General features: G+C 46.3%; 1 protein-coding gene across 1 annotated transcript in view; it reads right to left on the reverse strand.

Annotated features, from left to right (window-relative positions):
• Window positions 1-878: 878 nt before the first annotated feature.
• The window catches only part of PTEN (phosphatase and tensin homolog), a 49,732-nt gene continuing 30,329 nt past the window's right edge, over window positions 879-20,281 (reverse strand). The window contains exons 6-9 of the mRNA XM_082286569.1: window positions 15,710-15,851; window positions 12,983-13,149; window positions 5,775-5,999; window positions 879-4,462 (exon numbers count right to left, since the gene is read on the reverse strand). Of these exons, the coding sequence (XP_082142695.1) occupies window positions 4,277-4,462; window positions 5,775-5,999; window positions 12,983-13,149; window positions 15,710-15,851 (720 nt within the window). The 3' untranslated portion in view covers window positions 879-4,276. The remainder of the gene's footprint in view (window positions 4,463-5,774; window positions 6,000-12,982; window positions 13,150-15,709; window positions 15,852-20,281) is intronic.

Here is a 20,281-nt window from a genome sequence, read left to right on the forward strand (position 1 = left end):
ATTATTAACCACCCCTCCGTGGCTGCCTGGAGAGGGAGCTGAACGAACTGAGCTGCTGCTCCCTGCTGATGCCAGAGGCTTGGAAAGCTCAGCCAGGCAGGCCCTGGAGCTGGAGAGTGCTCAGGGGACACGGAAACCCCAGGTGTGGGGATGGAGCACGGGGACTGTCGGCTGTGCTGGCACCCAGCACCTCCCTGGGAAGCTCTGTCACACATGGTCACCAGAGCGGAAAAAATGAGCAGTTTTGCCCAGAAACCACCTTTAGCTGCTGAGGGCTGGGCCATGGGACCTTCAGTCAACGGGACAAGAGTGTGCAAGTCAAATACAATCCTCTGCCCACGGCGCTTCTCAGCTGGCTCCAGAGCAGAATCCAAGCCCCAATGTCCAGCCTGGCCTTGGGCACTGCCAGGGATCCAGGGGCAGCCCCAGCTGCTCTGGGCACCCTGTGCCAGGGCCTGCCCACCCTGCCAGGGAACAATTCCTTCCCAATATCCCATCCAGCCCTGCCCTCTGGCACTGGGAAGCCATTCCCTGTGTCCTGGCCCTCCAGCCCTTGTCAAGAGTCTCTCTCCATCTTTCCTGTAGCTCCTCAGGCGCTGGGGACAGGCACTTTCCTGTGTGGTTTAATGGCCCAGGAGGTGCCCCTGCCCCTCAGCAGGTTTGATACCCCTGCAATTCCACTGCCACCCTGGCTCGAACCTCTGGAACACACCAGGCTTTGGAGCTGCAGCTCCCTCAAAATCCCGGGAGGCACAAGGAGCACCCTTGGCTCCAAGCACCACACTCCAAGTTCCACAGCTTCACAAGCACAACATTTCAGCTGTTTGCCGGGCTCAGAACACTGCAATAAAACACCCACACGGTGACAAGAATGAGACTTTAATCAGTTTTAAGTGGAGTTTAAACACTAAGAGATAAAGGGTTGTTAAACACAATAACAAACGGACATCTGATTTGTATGAGGCATTATCCTGTACATGTCATACTTGGTTTTTGTGTATTCTCAGTTACACACAGAGCCACTGTTGCACAGCACAATAGTATTTGAAGAGGCTGAATCAGAGTAAGGCTGCTTAACAGACTGATTTTTTTTTTTCTTTTAGTATCTATATATATATATGCTATATGAAAACAGACTGGAAATTTGAACTGGCAGAGAAAGGCAGCTCTGCCAAACGCTGTAGTTGGAGCCCCTTTTAGTGCACAGTCCCACCCCATCCATCTGCATGCACGACACTTTCCAACAGTATTGAGAAGGTAAACGAGGCACTTCGTGGCAACCACAGGCATCGTTAACATATTGCACACATTTGCTAGGACTAAACATGGAACTTGCACACCAGCATCCTCTTTTTGGGTTATTTTAAGGGCTTGTTTTTGGAATTTGGAAAGCTGATTTTGATGCTGCATGTAAACTCCAGCTTACAATGTGTGCCCCGGGGAGGAATCTGGAGGCCGATTGGCACAGCTGCCCTGGAGGAGCTGTGGCAAAGATTTTCACTGGGGCTGCCCGAGCCCAGGGGATGCTTCAGGGCCTAAGAGTGAAGCTCTTCCCAAAGTGATGCCTTCAAGTAGTTTCAGACGTGTAAGCTCTTGCACATCCCAACAGGCTGAAGCGTACAGTCCGGAAACTCAAGGAAAGATTACCTACAGAATGCAGCTCAAGCTAATTATGAATACTGTCATAAATAAAGTTTTAATAAGGACTCAAAAACCTTTCAGTCATAGCAATTCTTGTCAACTTCTATGGGGGTGGTAACTGAAATAAAGTATAGGAGAGTATGTATAATATATATTTATATATATAATATATATATAATGCCATTTTTCCATTTCCAATGACTACACCATAAAATGTAAGCAAGGCTTCTCAAAGACGTCGAAACATTAAAAAAAAAAAAAAAAAAAAAAATCGAAACCCTCATTCCAACCTTCACATTCCAAAGGAAAATTAACAGTGCAAAAGCCCATCCTTGTGTCCTGATTCCCGATCCGGCGTCACCGACTGGAACTGCACCATCCAATCCTGATTATCCAAAGTGGGACACGCAGCAGTGCCAAGATCCCAATACTATCCAAGCAGGAACAGTTTGGTTTATTAAGCCAACACAACTTTCAACTGTTACAAACCAGACAGGGTAAAACATGATTGGAAGGGTAAGAGTTAAAATTCCTGTTCCCAAGGGAAAACCACCTCCTGCTCATCACAATGAGCACTGAACCTTGATCCACTGAAGTCTAATTAAACCTGTAAGTCAGAACGTATTACCAGCTTTGTTAGAAGTTAGAATCATGATTCTGAGGAGCAGAATTGACCAACAGAAACCAGATAAGAAAATTTTTTTTAAAAAAGCCCTTTACACCTTGGTTTACCAATTGTAATTAGTGGAAGTCCTGCCTTGTCTCGTTCAAATTCCAACCATTAATGCTGCTGCACAGGGCTCTGACAGATCCCATTCATAATTCTGGCTGAGAACACAGCTCATGAACTTCCATGTCAGCACCGAGAAGTTAATTAAGCAGGGGGATGTGTGTACTGCATCCTAAAAAGAGCATCAATTTGGGGTCAGCTGTTCATAGCCCACTTTGAGGGGCCCATTTTGGCAGTGACTTCACAGCTGGATGCACCAGCAGCTGGACTCCTGAGTCACCTCAGGCTGGGCACAACAATTGTCCAGCAGAAGCCAACCTCAAGCCCTACCCACCCTTGGCTATTTGTGTGAACAAATAACCCAACGCTGCCCCTTGGTTCAGAAAACCAATTTGTTGGGTGGTTTGTGGGGTTGCTGTTTATAGCAATGTATTTGGGATAAGTTCTGCTTTTTAATCTTCATTTACACAGCGCTGAGAATTTACTGCAACACTGGTTTCCTCTCTCTGGTGTGTAATGTCCGTTTTTTAAACGCTGCAGGTAATGAGTATTCAAGTAAAATTTCCTAACAGTTAATGACATTAAAAAAAAAAAAAAAAAGTGTGCAAAACTGCAAAACTCATTGTAATAGAATGTGTAAGGTCAAAGGGGTGGAACGGCTGACAGAGGTTTGATTGAATAAATGCATCAGAAATCTTCAAAACAAACACTAACCTGGAGAATCTCCAATGACATTTCCTGTGCACCATTACAAAATCTTTTTATATTCATGAGAGAGAAAAAAAAAAAAAAAAAAAAAGCTTGCAAGGCAGCACATGAAGTATTCACAGCAGGAATATGATTGAAAAACTACTGATATAAATGTAAGATGTTGACTGATGTTTTTGCACTAAGAGCATCTGACTTTTAGCACTGGCCTTGATTACACAGGAGATGGAGCAGCCATTACAATTCAGAAAAAAACCCCAATAAATCATTGTCAAATTTTGGAACCATTTGTTTCAAGCTCTTACTTTAGTTGATAGCCTCCACATTTGTATGGTTAAGTCATTGTTGCTGTGTTTCCTTTTGTTTTTTGTTTTGTTTCTCGTGACCCCAATTCCTTGTCTCCCTTCATTTCGCGGGTCTCGCGGGTGTCGTGAAGGTTCATTCCTGTACCCCTAGACAGAATCACTCCCTCTAGCTGCCTTTTCTAGCACCATTACACTTAAAAAAAATGAAAAATGCACAAACAACAAGCAGTGACAGCGGCGACTCCTCACCCATTGTCCCGGATGAATTAGGGCAGCATGCTGAGGAAAGGTGCATGGAACAGCCGGATATGGTACACAGGCCACGCTCCTTTCCGAGCATCACCTTCCAGCCCCATCCAAAAAACATGCATTAGAATGTAGGAAAAAACCTTCTAGAGACATCTCTTAGCCAACTGCAGACTTTTCTGTTGCCACACGAGTGCAAAAAAAGGGGCAGGATGTGAACCTGGAAATTTTTTTTTTTTTTTCGGTTTTTGAAACTTCGTTTGGTGACAGAACACAAAAGGAAAAATTCCTACGCATACACATTAGGTCTGTCTCCACTTTTATAAAACTGGAATAAAATGGGAAAGTGCCATGTTTATAGTTCCTAATTGAAGTTTTAATGTCCTTTGACACAAAAAGGTATATACATATAAGAGCTACGTAACCTTTCTTTTTCCCCCCCGACTGGACAAGTGTCAAGCCCTGTAGATTTATAGGGCAAAACAAGATTGGTCAGGAAAGAATTGTTCCTATAATTGGTAATCTGACACTATGTCCTTTTGCCATTTAGAAAGGTCCTTGTTTTTTTTCAGTTTATTCAAGTTTGTTTCTCTTCATGGTTGGTTCTTTTTGTATGTTTTTTTTTTATCTCTGATAAAAAAAATATTCAGACTTTTGTAATCTGCGTATGCTGATCTTCATCAAAAGGTTCATTCTCTGGATCAGAGTCAGTGGTGTCAGAGTATCTATAATGATCAGGTTCATTGTCACTAACATCTGGTGTTACAGAAGTTGAACTGCTAGCCTCTGGGTTTGATGGCTCTTCTACTGTTTTTGTGAAAAATAGCTTCACCTGGGGAAGGAAAGAACAACATTTAAAAAGGGAACCTGGACTTCAACTGAGCACAGGCAACAAAGCAATTTTTAACAGCACAGCTCCTTCACTACCCTGAGTCCAGTGCTCCTCTCTCCAGAGAGAGGTTTGCCAGCCTCTCAATACCACCCCTGGCAAAGCAGCAGGATTTTCCAGCCCAGCTGCAGGAGCTGTGTCTGGCTGAGTGCTCAGGTGCTCCTGAGCTGCAGCAGCAGGACATCCCAGCACACCAGGCCATGCCACCACCCTCCTGCCTTCCACACCTCCCAGAGCACCAGGAGGTTACATCCAGGGTGCACAGGATAGAACAAAACACCCTCTAATGGGTGACTCATGTGTGGGAAGTCTGATCCAAGCAATGTTCCAAGCAGCTACAACCATTACCTTCAAATGAGCACTGGCTCACCTTTTATGAGCAAGTTAGAAAATGCTGAAATTCTTACAAATGCCTTTTTCACGTTTAAAACGCTGCTGGCAATGGCTCATATTCCTCAAAGCTGAGCTGCCAGGGTAAGGCCTTCCCAGAATCACAGACAGCTGGGGTTGAAGGCACCTCTGGAGATGATCCAGTCCAACCCTTGCCAAGGCAGGGTCACCTGACACAGGAGCACTTCCAGGTGGGCTTGGGATGTCTCCAGAGAGGGAGACTCCAGGCCCCCCTGGGCAGCTGTGCCAGGGCTCTGCCACCTGCCAGGGAAAGAAGTTCTTCCTCACATTGAGGTGGAACTCGTTGTGTTTTAGTTTATGGCCTTTGCTTCTCATCCTGTCACTGAGCAGAGCCTGGCACCCTCCTCTGACACCCCCTGGGGAGATTTGTGCGGGTTGATGGGATCCCCTGTCAGCCTTCCCTTCTCCAGCCTGACCAGGCCCAGCTCCCGCAGCCTCTCCTCATCAGGGAGATGCTCCAGACCCCAAATCACTCTTGTGGCCCCCTCTGCTTCCCATGAAACAAGCACTGCTGCAAATCAGCTCAGGAGTTCAGGGTCTCCAGCCCAGAGCTCCGGCAATGCAGCTGCAACAGGGAAGATGCCACCTGCTCACCGGCTCTCCTACACCTCTGATGGCTTTGATAAACACCTGGAACAACCTGAAGACTTCAACCCCAGCCTCTCAATGTCCATTAGCTCCCCAAAAAGCAGATAAAAGTACAAAGCTCAAAGCTTTGCTAAGTGATGGCAATACCAACACGTGGACTCGGCTTCTACACAGCAGTTTCACATGGTCCCTCCCAAAGGCAAGACAAACAAATCATGCAGCTTTTCAGCTTTGTTCACACATAAAATATACTGACCTTGAAGTTTGGAGAGAAGTATCTGTTGGCTTTGTCTTTATTTGCTTTGTCTAGATCGTTTTTTGTTAATGTAAGGATTAAATATTCCTTATCATTATCTGAGCGCTCTGTACTGAAAATACCATCAAGTTCCTGATCTGCAACTAGACTTCCATTTTCTACTTTGTCTGAATTTTCATCCAGTCCTATGAAGAATGTATTTACCCAAAAGTGAAACATTTTGTCCTGGGGGAGGAAGAACACAGAAAACAAGCTTGCTTTAGTATTCGCTAATGGCACGTTAATTAGACTGCTATCAGCATCTGGTCAAACCAAATCTGTAATATCAGGCAAAACCTGGTTGGACAACAGCACATCATTTGTTACATTGCATGCAAAGACATTTTCACCACATCTCCTGGACAACACACAAAAATCTGCGTTCATCGACCTCAATTTTAACCAATTAAGCTTTTAGAAGACACTTATCGTGAGCTGGGCTTAAAACTATCATACCTGCAATAAAAGCAGATGATAATAAATTAACTAAAACTCGCAATAACAAGGCATAAACAGATTTTTTTTTTGCTCACACCTTGCCAGGCAATCCCTAAACCCAGCAGAGACAACATGTGTGAACCAGCTGAGATGAGTAATATTGAATCTCCCCTGTAACAGAAAGCTTTTCTTACTTTTATACAGAGACAGCAACAATTGAGCAAAACCACAAATCCACTACTCTAGTAATGGATTCACTGCTGCTGTGCTGAGATGCTCTCGCCCAGTCAGCCCTGTGCTGAGCCCCACCAAGGGAAGGCAGCCCCAGTGCCTGCTGCCCTGCCACTCAGCAGGAAGTCTTCAGGGAGCAGCCGAGGCAGAGACAGCTGAAGGACACTCAGCTGAAGCAGAACTTGACAGACGAGCATCAGCAGTTTGATTCTCCACTCTGCCACAGCTCCAGCTGTACCACGAGGCAGGACACCCCTGTACCAGAGATCCTGAAGGCTCTGGAGAGAAGCAGCCTTCTGCCAGCCAAGAGCTGATGCTTCCAAGGTCAGCTCTCCTTGGCAGGCTGGCCCTGACACCAGGCACCTCTCCATCTGACCCTGACCTACAGATGACATCTCCTGTTTGCCTCTGATTTGGCTTTTCAGGCCAAAGATCCAAGATGCAAATGGCCACTTCTTCCCACAATGGTCAGTATTCCTGCACTCCTGCTGAAGCTGCAGGGAAGCGACCCATTCCAGAAGCTAACATTCCTTGGTATTACACAGCACCAGAACACAAACTCCTTCTGAGCTAACTTACATATTTTGGTTTACCAGGGAGATCTAATTCCAATTTCTTACTGGAAATCCACGTCCTGCCCTATCTTCCTATTCATCCCTGCTGGTAAGGAAGCAGGGGGGAAGTCAGAGGTGGAACAGAAGTGGTTCCAGTGTGTGTGACACGAGCAGGCCCTCCTGCTGAAGGCAGTCTGGCAGCAGCAAAATACCACAGCATTTTCCTGAGCCGGTGAGAAGGGGGCAGGGAAGAGCTGGACTATTGCTTAACTCCCACTCATTCTCCTCACTAATTTATTCAAACAAGAGACTGGGAACCCCCAAGTGTCCCTCTCCACCAAAGGTCAGACTGATTTTCAATATTTTAGGCAAAGCCTACAAAACCACTTCCGGCTTGTCTGCATTTCTGCAAGCACCTGAGAGTCCCCCGACCTGCAAGGAAGGGCAACAACCAAAGGAAGTTAAAAATCCAGGCAGGAACACTTCTGGTAGGGGAGTTCTCCACTTCACCACGCGCCTCTCTCTCCAGCACTTTGGGAATCAAGTTCATCTAGCAAATGCACACGCTGTAATTAGAGTTGTCTGGGGAGTCTAACAGATGTTTCCCACTGCCACTGACGCCCTTCAAGCCATCCCATCTCTGAAGAAGCCTTGTTGGAGCCCATCCACGGCAGGCAGCAGTTGGCAGGTTCTTGCCAGGCCCTGCTTACACACTTCACACCCTCCTCTCTCCCCAGGAACAGCCTCAGAAATGCCCTGCCTGGGTCTGGAAGTGGAGGATGAATACCCTGGGTTCACTCCGCCGATGTCTCTCTCCCAAAGGAAGAGGCAGCAGACAAAATCCCTGTGAAGACATCCTCAGGTTACCCCCATCGAGGCTCCTCACCCACAGTGAGTCCCTCAGAAGAGAATCCAAGGAGATGAGATGTTTATTCCTGCTCATACTGAAGGACCTGCTCAGGTCAAAACAGAGACAAGCATCAGCTTTCCTGCCGAAAACTGCTCTGGTGCTGGACCAGTGTCAGCTCCAGGGAGGGGAGGACACGCTGCAGGGGATGGATGGAGGGATGGAGGGATGGCTCCTGTCACCAGGGGGGAAAGCAGAGCCAAAGAGAAAGAGACCACTGGATGGGAATCAATGCCAGCAGAAGCAGAAGGCACAGTTTTGTTGTGCCTCACCTTCAGCTCCATGAGGTGGAGAACCAGGAAGGACTTCGTTAGCACTTTAGGGCCTGGGGGGGACTCAGCTTCAGGGATAGGGGCTGACAGACAACGAGCCTCTCACTAGACAGCTTTTAATCTGTGTTCCTTGGGATAAATTTGCAGAGGTCTTGAGGGACTCAAACTAAACAATACAACTCAGCTGAGCTGGTCATTTCTCCTTTTATCTCCCTCCAGCATCTTAAAGCAACTTATTTTCCTCTCCTTCCCACTACACAACTTAATTAGCCTAATAAACTGAGTTCATGGGTCTTGGAACATGGCACAGCCACTCAAATTGAGGGAAGACTTGGAATTAGCTCTTAAGGCTGATAACTGTGTCACTGTTTTCACTGAAGAGCAAATCCATTATTCAAAGTGAGGATTCAGCTAAAGCATCAGGATCCAAGATATTTCATGGGAGACAAGGAAGAAAGATGATGTAATATGGGCCAAAGACAGGAATTTCAAAAATCAAGGCACGAACTGAACTCAGGCTTTATATAGCAAATCAAAATACCAGACCCAAGTGCTCACATAACACAAGTTAATGAATAGACTTCTGGAAAAAAAAAAAAAAAAAGTATTAAGAGACTGTTTTTCAATGTTTTTAGCTTCACTTCCAGTTACATCACAGACATCTGTCTTAAAAAAAAAAAATAAACCACAGATGTACTTCTTCCCATAACCAAATCTGTGCCATAAATCTCCAGTGCAGTATCAGATGAGGCAGAAGCTGATTTAATCCCACAATTCTGACAAACAGTGCTTGTCCCTACCTCGTGCAGTTTCTCAGACTGACAGAAAAACATCCTCCACTCTAGAGCTGGTCTCTAACTGCAGACTGAGATCCAAATCCAAGATTTAAGCCATCAATCAGGAGCTCCCGTGCCCTCCTGGGAGCTTAACTTCTGCAGAGTGATCTACAGGTACCCCCAGGCACGCAGCAGCACCTGCTGAGGGCTTTGGAGATGCTCTCCAAGAATGGAGATCATGGCTCAGCCTGTTCCCTAGGCCCGCTTGATGGAACTTCCTGTACCATTTTCAGATCAACACTGAATCTTCTGACATTTTCAGAGTTCATTCCTCAGCGTTTGCTGAACAGCAACTGCCCAAAGCCTTGTTGAACTCTGCAGCAGAACTGATCTCGAGACTCGAGAGATGAAACGTAACCGCTCAAACAATGCTGTCAGCCCTCCTACGCTGGAGTCTGGGGATAAACCACCACTGACTCTCACAAATTATACCCACATCAACATTTCCCTCTCATCTGTACTGGGAGGACTCCCAAAAAAAGGTCTCCTTCACCCCCAGGCTCTGGAGGCAGGAGGATAAGGAGATTTCTGTATTATTTTTAAACAGATTCTCATTGAACCGAGTGATCTAAGGATACTCTGAAATACTTTCAGATTATCACGTCAACATCAATAACTGGAAGAAAAAGGCTTTGCAGAGATCCATGGAAGCAAAACTAGAGTGACTACAGCAGCAGTCTGAGATGGAAGAACAGTCAAGCTACAAAAAAAAAAAGCCATGCTCAAAAAAAAAAAATCCCCCAAATTACTAACTTCTACCCATCAGAAATTCATACACAGTCACTGCACTTGAGCCTCAAGCCATTTTGTTCTCATGTGGGCATGCATTTTGTTCTTGAAAGGAAGCAGCTACAGCTCACTAAAGAAAGAGTCTGAGAATAAAGTAAACAACTTGATTAGACAAGAAAAGACCAAGAGCTGTGGACTTCCTAACTGATGCCAGGTGGCAGAAACTATGGAAAGACTGAAACTTTTGCAAGGCAGTCAGCCCTGTACCAATATCCCAGTGGCACCAGTGGTCCTGTGGCTGAGGTCAGCTCCCAAAAGCCACTGAATTTGCTTAAATTAACTTTTGCCATTAAAAGAAAGGACATGTGGCTGCTTTAAACCTCACACTGACTCTGCAACATTAGGTGTTTAAAGTCATTTGGTCATTTGGGTTTGGTCTGGTTTATGCATAATAATTTTATCCAAAATGAGCCTGAGCAAAATAGAGGAGGGCCCTCCCTACAGAGAGCTCTGCAGATAATGCTGCTCTTCAAAGGATTTGGAAATTTGGAAGCAAGTACAGGTGAGGGAATCTGGGGCACTTCAGCTGAGAGCAGCGTCACCAAACACCAAACCAGAGCCAGGGCCAACAAGTTTTCTTCATCTCAGAGATGAGACACAGCCATTCTCCAGCCTGAGGCTCAGAATGCACCAGGAATTACACTTTTAATTGATCTTATTAGGTTTTTTTATGATGTTAAAGGTAAAATGCCATTGGTCAGCATGATGTCTTTAAGACTTGTTTAGCTCCCTATGACCTGCTAACAGAAAACCTTGGAAGAACCAGTGACAGGCAACAGACTCGTAATTCCACTTTTCATAAAGCTGGTGAATATACCAGAATCTCTGAAAGGTAAGATGCTGTTACTCCTAATTATGCTGCTTCCTCATGAATTAGGAGATCACTGCATAAAGGGATCTTAAAAATGCAAGTGTCCCCAGTGGAAGGCCTTCACTTTGGGGGTTTTGAGTGAAAGCTGTGTAGTCAGTTGATGTAAAAAAGAACAGGCACAGACGTGAAACACCTGGACAGAGAAATGTGTTCGGTTTGAGCTAAGGTAGGCTTTTCTGTCAGCAGTATTCCCCTTTGCCCTGTTCTCACCTTATTCACTTTATGCAACAACCTGTCCGAGGACCATGTGGAAGGATCAGCTCCTCTGTTTGCAGCAGAGCTAAGACAGGTGATCTTACCACAACTGTGAAACATCTCACACCTATTTTCCTCTCTCCTCCATTCATATGGAAAGCTGAGGCAATAAGACACTTGATTCAACAGGTATTTCAGAGAGATTATCAAGGTGGTTTTTCTACTGGGTGATGAAGGGGCAGTTTCCATCTCAGAAAAGTTTGCAGGTGTGAAAGAACCATCTTCACCATTTCTTTGGCTCTACCAGTCCAGAAACACTGAGAAACTGAGCACCTCTGCACTATCTGTAATCCACAGAACCCAAACAGTTTGGGTATTTGGTAAGAATAGACAAAAAGGGGGAGATGGGGGGGGAAGGTTATCACCCAGCTACTCAGAAACGACAAAGATTCTTAAGAAATGAAACCACAATCTGACACTCTGAACCGAAACTCCAGCACAGTAACCCTCCTGCTGTGGTTCTGCACTTCTACACACTCCCAAAGACCCAATTCATACTGCAGACACTGCGTGTGCTCATGAGGGGCTCTCACTTACGCTGTCTCTGCATCTCAGTGCTCTCTCCACAGGTAAAACAAATACAGGAGCTTGTTCCTGGGGCTACAGAGCCAAGATCCAGCAGCTGACCTGCACACTGGTATTCCAGGGATGGGCAGAGCAGCACAGCACTTCCCCTCAGGTCTGTCTGCAATCCATGTGGTAGTGGAGATAGCAAAGAAACAACAAACACACAGCCCAGACAGGGGAGAGAGCAGATAGAGCAGGACCTTGTCTGAGGTGTCGGGGTTTGCATCATCTCCTCCCCGCATCCCTCATGTTCAGCCCACACTACTCATCTGGGTGCTCCTCTAAAAGACTTCTCAAAACTGACTGCTGTGTGTTGCTGCTTTAAATGTCAATAATCTTGGCTTTAAAGTAGAATTTCTGCTCCTAAAATGCTTTGTTTCACAGTATCTGTACTGGACATAACTGCACTGACCAACTGAAACATCTCATTCAACAGGCAGAGAAGGAAAACAGTGCCATTAAGGAACTGTCCAGAAACTTTTGCAGACACCAGCACACAAACTGAACTGGTTCACACCTGAGCAAGCCCACACAACTGTGTGCATGCGTGTTCACACACAGCTGGCAGTATGACCTGTGTGCACAGCTCTAAGGGATGTTACCTCAGCACTTCTTTGTCTCCTGATCCACTCTAGCATTTCTTATTTTTATTAATTCACTCACAGAATGCTCTCAAGTTTTCTAACCTCCATTCAACAGGGAGTAACTACTGATGAGGAGTTTGAAGTGGCAATCACCAAGGTAGCCTTTAATCAGCACAGTCTCATCCTCACCTCTCACTCTGGTAGATCCAAAGAGGCTCCACAAGCACCAGAACTAAAGAAACTCAGGGATTCAGCTTTGAGAACAGGCTGACTTTGGTTTCAAAGTAAGTCCTACATTAATTTTTCTCCCACAGCTGAGACCCTGACAAAATCCTCAGCTCTGAGTGAATTCTCTAAATCTCTCCTGTCAAGGCACTGCAGCTGGGAACAGAGAGGTGGTGGAAGAGATTGCAGAGATACTTTTACAAAGTGCGTGGGAACTCAATTATCTCAGAAATTCAGCTAAATTTGACAGATGGGTACAAATCAGCCAACAGCACAGACAGGATCTTCTGTGCCTGCTCAAACCTCAGGAAAATTTAGTGAGGAAAACAGCTGGAGTTAACTTGCTCAGTATGCAAGTCTATTTTTAGAAGGTGAATGTTTCTTCCTCAATTAGATTACTCACTACTACCCAAACGACTGCAATACAGATCCAGGATCATTTTTATCCAACCTTTGTACTTAATCCCACCGACTCCCAAAACATCCAGCTTTCATTTTGTGGTCAGTTGGCTCCTTGAGAAAACCAGACATCAAAGAATTAAATGCCGTGATTACACATCCCTGAAGAATAACCAACATCCCAACCCTGCATCAGGGCCTGGCTCAACAACATTTTCCAGAAGAAAGCAAGGAAACCAACCTTTTTCAACATCTTGTTCTGTTTGTGGAAAAATTCCACTTTGATATCACCGCATACCGGCAAAGGTTGAGGGAATTCAAAGTACATGTACTTGTCTTCACGTCGTGAGGGTCCTGAAGGGGAGGTGAATATCTTTACCTTTAGCTGGTACACCACAAACTGAGGATCTGTGTGACAAAACAAGAGTGTCACTTTGTCAGAGAAGCCTCAAAAGTATCAAAAAAGCACAATATTGGTAGCAGAAACAAAATCATGAGCTACGATATTTTCAAAGTTAAATAAATTTCTATTAAGGGTTTAACACCACAGGAGACCAAACTTTGCCAGATGCTACTGGAAACAACATCAAAGATTTCTGTCCTTCATGGCAATACTTTCAGGCCACCAGTGAGCTCCTAAAACTTTATTTCTTTTTAATATAATGACTATAAAAAGTGACAACTACTTGACTGTCCCTTGCATTTTGCCTTTCCTCTCTATTACATAGACCTAAGTGAGGGGTTTTATTCTCTCTCACCTCTTCTTCCAGTTGTAGAGTGGCTGGTGAGGTCAGCATAAACTGACTTCTACTCTTTGCAAACAAGCAAAACCAAGGACAAAATGGGAACATTAATACACAAAACCAACCAGCACCAACAGAGCCTAAGCTGGTCCTGTAAATCACCATCACCACAGAAGTGCCAGCCATGGCATAACTTCCCCAATTAAATCTGCAGGGCTAACACTGATATTATGAGGGGTTTTTGGTCCACTTTAAGCAGAGTTGCTCTGGCCAGACACCCCCGCAGTGCTGTGGGAGTCCCTACTAAACACACCCACACTGTCCTGCTGAAGGGCCCAGCTATGAAACTGCTACTTGCAGGCTCAGAGAATTCCCAGGATGGTTTGGGTTGGAAGGGACCTCAAAGCTCATCCAGTGCCACCCCTGCCATGGGCAGGGACACCTTCCACTGTCCCAGGCTGCTCCAAGCCCCAGTGTCCAGCCTGGCCTTGGGCACTGCCAGGGATCCAGGGGCAGCCCCAGCTGCTCTGGGCACCCTGTGCCAGGGCCTGCCCACCCTGCCAGGGAACAATTCCTTCCCAATATCCCACCTAAATTTCCCCTCTGGCAGTGGGAAGCCATTCCCTTGTCGTGCCACTCCAGTTCCTGCTGCAGGGTCCCTCTCCAGCTTCCCTGCAGCCCCTTTGGACGCTGGAAGGTGCTGTGAGCTCTCCACACATCTTTCTCTTTCTGCCCTTATCTCCCTTGAGTCTCCGAGCTGTGAAACCCTGTCATCCCTTCATTCTGCCCCAGAGGTAGGACTCTGCTCTCTCAGTGGCTTTAAAGCAGCAGAATGATACCAAGGAAGGTGGGTTTAAAGCTGTTGTGTTGGTAAAATTACTCCCATCACAACTGACAACACGACTAAAGGAACACCACAGACCATGGCTTTCACATTCTGAAAAGCCACTGAGAACTCCACAAAACTTAAAATATTGCATTATGCTCTTTCTGAGCTTGATAGCTGATTTATCTTCCCAGGTGCCTAGCCAATCTGCTGTTCATCCCAACAGCCTCCTGTGCAAACACCACACCAGCAGCCTGCCATGGACACACAAGTCAGTGCTCACTTGAGCGGTTCAGACTCTCAAGGACAGCACAGTTTATTCAAAACTATTAAAAAAAATAAGCGGCAATTGCAGAAATCTGTAACCTCCACACCTCTTCCCTAAGGCAGAGGGGTTTTGGCAGAGGCTCCCCCTCCCTCCTCCTGTACAGACAGCCTGACAAGCTGCTTGATTGTTTCTGGTGTGCGTTACACGTTCAGGTACTGTCTCACAACAATATTAACAGGGCAATTTTAATCAAAGCCACAGGAGGCACTGGAATTAATTACACATTGCTGTAATCCCCATAGCAAAACCATTAGATTTTTTCCACCGACAAAAAATGAGCACGCAACACAAGGCAGCCACTGCCCTGCAACACAGCCCACAGGACAGAGCAGAATTTGTTTTTGTGTTTCAAAGCATCACAAAATCTGCTGTTCCTCACTAACACAGCGTATCAGCAGATCAGATTAATCATTCACAGGTGTATTAATGCTTTAGAAACCTCCACATAAAGAAAAGTTTATTCCACAGTTAATTAGGTATTTACCCAGTTGAACTGATTCATTTGGTTTTTTTTTTTTGAACATCATGGGAAGAATGATGTTGCTGCACTGGAAGCCAACATGCCATTAGGCAAATGTTTTTCAGCAGTTCATGTTTCCCAAGAGCTGCTGTGTTTAAAAAAAAAAAAAAAAAAAGGGGGCTTTTTACAAAAATAAGAGAAAATATACAAATATACACAGAGAGAGTGGTGGAGTCCCCATCCCTGGAGGAGCCCAAGGAATGAGTGGATGTGGCACTCAGTGCTCTGGGCTGGGTAACAAGGTGGGGACTGGTCACAGGCTGGACTCAAACCTGGAGGCCTTTTCCAGCCTCAGTGATTCTACATATGGAATCACTTCTCTACAAACCATTAAAACACTTGCCAGTTTAAAACTGTAGTAAAACAATCATGAGTCCTTCACAGACTACACCTGGGAGGGTCCCAGCGGACAGAGCCCACTAACCCAGCGGAACCTGGACTGTGAGGGGTTTCCATGTGACCTTGTCCAAGATGTGCAGCTCTTGGTGCCATCACCACACCCAAAATGCCATGGGGTTCCCGAGCAGAGGTGAAGGGGTGCTGGTACTTACTGCAAGTTCCGCTGCTGAACATGGGAATTGTTTCAAACATCATCTTGTGGAACAGCAGTGCCACTGGTCTGTAATCCAGGTGGTTCTTTAACAGGTAGCTATAGTAGTACACGTAGCGTCTCTGACTGGGAATTGTCACTCCCTAAACGGAGGGAAAACAAGTGTCAAAAACCTTGGAAAAACCTTGGATCAGCATCGCTGGCAGAGCTCCTGCCCATCACCTGCAGCTGAAGGCACAGCAACCCCAAAGGACAGGTCATTCACTGCTGACCAGCCCCAGCACACAGCATGCAGGGCACTGGTTTGCCAGTACTTCAGTACATCTCAGGGATGGAGCACCTCTCCCACCAGGAAAGGCTGAGGGAATGGGGATTGTCCCACCTGGAGAAGAGACGCTCTGGGGTTACCTCACTGTGGCCTTCCAGGGCCTGAAGGGGCTACAGGAAACATGGAGAGGGGAGCTGGAGGGACAAGGACAAGGGAGAATGGCTTCCCACTGCCAGAGGGAAGGGTTGGGTTGGATATTGGGATATAATCCTTCCCTGGGAGGGTGGGCAGGCCCTGGCACAGGGTGCCCAGAGCAGCTGGGGCTGCCCCTGGATCCCTGGCAGTGCCCAAGGCCAGGCTGGACACTGGGGCTTGGAGCAGCCTGGGACAGTGGGAGGTGTCCCTGCCCATGGCAGGGGGTTGGAACCACCCTCTAAAGTCCCTTCCAACGCAAACCCTTCTGTGATTCTGTGCTCTCCAAACATCCATCCCCAGCAATGAAGCAAAGAATGCAGATTTTTCTCATTTCTTAAAAACAAACGCCACAGACACCCGGAGGGTCATGTCAAAAATAGCTGCTGCTTTTTTTGGGATGGAAAGCATCAAATGTTAAGCAGGAGGTGCCCTAAACATACTCTAAATTTTAGGCACCACTACATTTAAGCATTCTAAAATCCACCACTACAGGAATTACATTTTGACAGTGCTTTAAGTCACAAGACTCTAATGTTTGCTCATATCACTGTACTCAATGCTGCCTTCTCTTACAAAACATCCTGGAATATTTTCCCAAAAATGTGCAAAGTTTCATTAAAATAGGCCCAACAGCCCAAAGTTTTCGAAGAAAGACTTCAGTAGAGTTTACAACTCTGAGGTAAACATTTGCTTTCAGAGCATAAAACCTAAGAATGTTTATATTACTGATTTTAAATCAGCTTAAAGCTTCAAATAAAGGAACAGCTTTAAAGCTCTTTGAGCTGATATTTTTAAGTAAAATTGATAAAGATGAAAAATGGTTTCATTTCCCAGAAAATGCATTACCCGGTCTAGAACAACCTGTTACTGCAGGCTTGCAACAGCATCACTAAGGAATCTTTCTGATTAAAACTGAATGTGGAATTGGAATAAACTGCAGATAAACAAGAAGTTTTCATGCACGAGTCTGTGAGCATTTCTTCACAAAACCTATACCTCGTACTTCTGTAAACTTTTAGTTTCACCTGTTTCACCTCACAGCAGCCATGAACTGAGTGGCCGGAGTGCTTTTAATTTAGCAAATCTCTATTCTGCACACATGAAAACAGTCACTTCCTGCCATTATTAAAAAAAAAATGTCGATAATTATGTCTCCTTATCACTTGAGCTGCTTCTAAATTACACAAAAGCCCTTTCCCTGCAGCACTTGCACAATGACCTTCCCCAGCAGCCTTGTACCCTGGCCGTGGTTTTGGCTCAGATGTCCCCCCAGTGCTTATCACACCCACTCCTTAAGGGAGCTTTAAAGTTCGCTTTCCCGGGATCTGAGCTTCAGGACTGAGCAAATCCCAGCCTCAGAGCAAGCCAGCAGTGCTTGCCAGTGCTGCCAGAAGGAAGCAGGAGGAAAGCACAGAGGTGAGGAGAACACATCCTTCCCTGCCCACAGCTTCCTCATGCCATGATGGATGTGTCCTATGGAAAACCCCATGACACCTGGCCAGGACAAGCAAGGGAACACTTTCACACCGATAGTTAATCCCACAGCAAATCCAGTTCTTCTCCAACAGGGCAGTTTTATCCCTCCAGCCAGAGATTTACTCCCTGGAGACACAGCCCTTTTATCCTGAGACCCTAAAACCAGTCCCACTGAAGCAGAACTCAAGAGTTCTCCATTTCCAAAGGTCTGAATTCCAAGCAGAACATTTTCATAACAAACTAATGATATTCCAAGGGGTGCAATCAACCACCATTCACTTTTACTCCAGAAGAATAGACAGGGAAGTCGCTCAAGCTTGGATTTCCCGTCTATCACACCACCACCATTTTTAAAGGGATGTGAGATAAGCTCCTCTGGTCCCCGTGCCAGCGCTTCCAGGGCATCACAAACATTGTCAGGTGCTGCTCCTGGCTCTCCTCTCAACGTAGCACAGGCAAGACTATGAAGAACAAGTATTTTGGAAACAGCTTTCCTCACATTCCCTCCCTACTGTGAGAGTGAAGCTGCAGCCTCAGACCAGGCCTAGGGCACCACTTTCAGCAGAGGTTGGCACCCGAGCACATCCAACACACAGACACCACAAGTGACGAGCTCTGACATCAGACATGGGATCTCTGCCCTGCTCAGAGGGTCATTCTGAGGCTTCCTCACACAAAATAATTGGTTTTCACTTCCTGTTCTGTTACACAACATGACAGAAACACAGCATGGTCTGGGCTGGAAGGGAACTTGGAGCCCACCAGTGCCACCCCTGCCATGGGCAGGGACACCTCCCACTGTCCCAGGCTGCTCCAAGCCCCAATGTCCAGCCTGGCCTTGGACACTGCCAGGGATCCAGGGGCAGCCCCAGCTGCTCTGGGCACCCTGTGCCAGGGCCTGCCCACCCTGCCAGGGAACAATTCCTTCCCAATATCCCATCCATCCCTGCCCTCTGGCACTGGGAAGCCATTCCCTGTGTCCTGGCCCTCCATCCCTTGTCAAGAGTCTCTCTCCATGTTTCCTGTAGCTCCTTCAGGCCCTGGAAGGCCACAATGAGGTCACCCCAAAGCTTCTCTTCTCCAGGCTGGACAATCCCAAATCTCTCATCCTTTTGCCATTGGAGAACTCTCAGGTGCCATCCTTGAAAATAGAACAGTATGTTGGTCAAAGAATGCTCCTGAGTGGATGATCTCCAGCACTTGAACAGCTGATCCCCATCCACTGAGCCTCCTTCCAAGCCTAATCCTCACCAAAGAACCCTCCAAGGCAGAAGCAGGAATAAATAAAGACTTTCTCCAGCTGTAGGAAGGTAAGCTGCCAGTCTTTGTCACCACAGTAGTGTGTCAGTATCCATCATAAGGAAAAAAGCAGGATAAACTAATCACTTCAAACACTGGAAGCAGCAGCTTCTTTAGAGGACTTTTTTTGAGGTTACTTCTGGACAATTACAGTTCTTTATCCCAGTTCAGAAAAGTCTGTCTCCTTTGGTGCAAAAGGAAAGTAAAAATCACTCCTGTTCTACAGTGGTGGAGACTGACAGACACCACCATGCAGCCAATACTTTCTAATCTTCATCACTCCCTTCTTCTGACAGAGTTCCCCCACTACAATGAGTTTCAGAAGTTAAAAGAGGCAGCTTGCAGAGGAAATAAAAAACCCCACGGGAGGGTTTGGTCAGAGACAGCCTGGGCTCTGCAGTGTCTTGCTGCCCAGCACAAGAACAGCCTGTGCAGCCACTCTGAGCCTCACCTACACCACCTCTGACTTGATGGTGCAAAGGCCTCCCTGGAGCTGCTTCTCCCGGCAGGCACTCGGGAAAAGCTGGCTCCAGAAGTACTCAGGGCTGTGCTCTTGACCAATTAGTCATACTTCCTCTTGCAATTAGACTCACACTTCCTGCCAGCACAGCCTGAGCCCTCGGAGCAGCACTTTGCCATGAGCATTAATGGCAGCAGTGATTGTAGCCGGGCTGTTCTCAGCAGCTACATGCAAAGTGGGCACCTTGTCCTTGCTTTAAACCAAGGAAATCTGGTACCTCTTAGAGCCAGTTCTCCTTTATCATACCTCTGCTGGGCCAAAGAGAAAGAAAAAAGGCGTTTGCTTGTCCCTTTGTGCAAACAGCTCTTTTGATGCCTCATTGACTCCGAATTGAGGAAGTCAGTTATACAAAGGTGTGGTGAAATATCAAATCAGAGAGCAGCACTTGACATATAATGCTGAAATATGGGCCACAAGGGAAGAAAAGGCTCCAGGAGCCTGCACTGGAATACCTGTTTATAAACACTACTGAAGGATTATGTGAACCACATGCTGCCCACTGGCCACATCAAGATAACCACACTCAAGTGGAGCTGTAAGGGGAAAAAAGTCAACTCTTGCAGTAGAGACATTGAAACCAAAACAAGTTGCTGGTTACAGACAGTATTTACAGTGAAGTAAACAAGGCTCTCACTACTCCTGTTTACTGAGTTCTCCCTCCCCTCCAAGATGCCCAAGGTAGCCCTGAGGTACTGACAAACACCCGACTGACCTCACCTCCAACTTGGAGAAATACAACCTTCTTTTCACAAAAGGGAAACTGAGGCATGACACTTCACTGTGTATTTGTTCAGTTCTGTAGTTTTCATGCTGCT

The sequence above is a fragment of the Coloeus monedula genome (assembly GCF_965178545.1).
Source record: "Coloeus monedula genome assembly, chromosome: 8".
Classification (NCBI taxonomy): domain Eukaryota; kingdom Metazoa; phylum Chordata; class Aves; order Passeriformes; family Corvidae; genus Coloeus; species Coloeus monedula.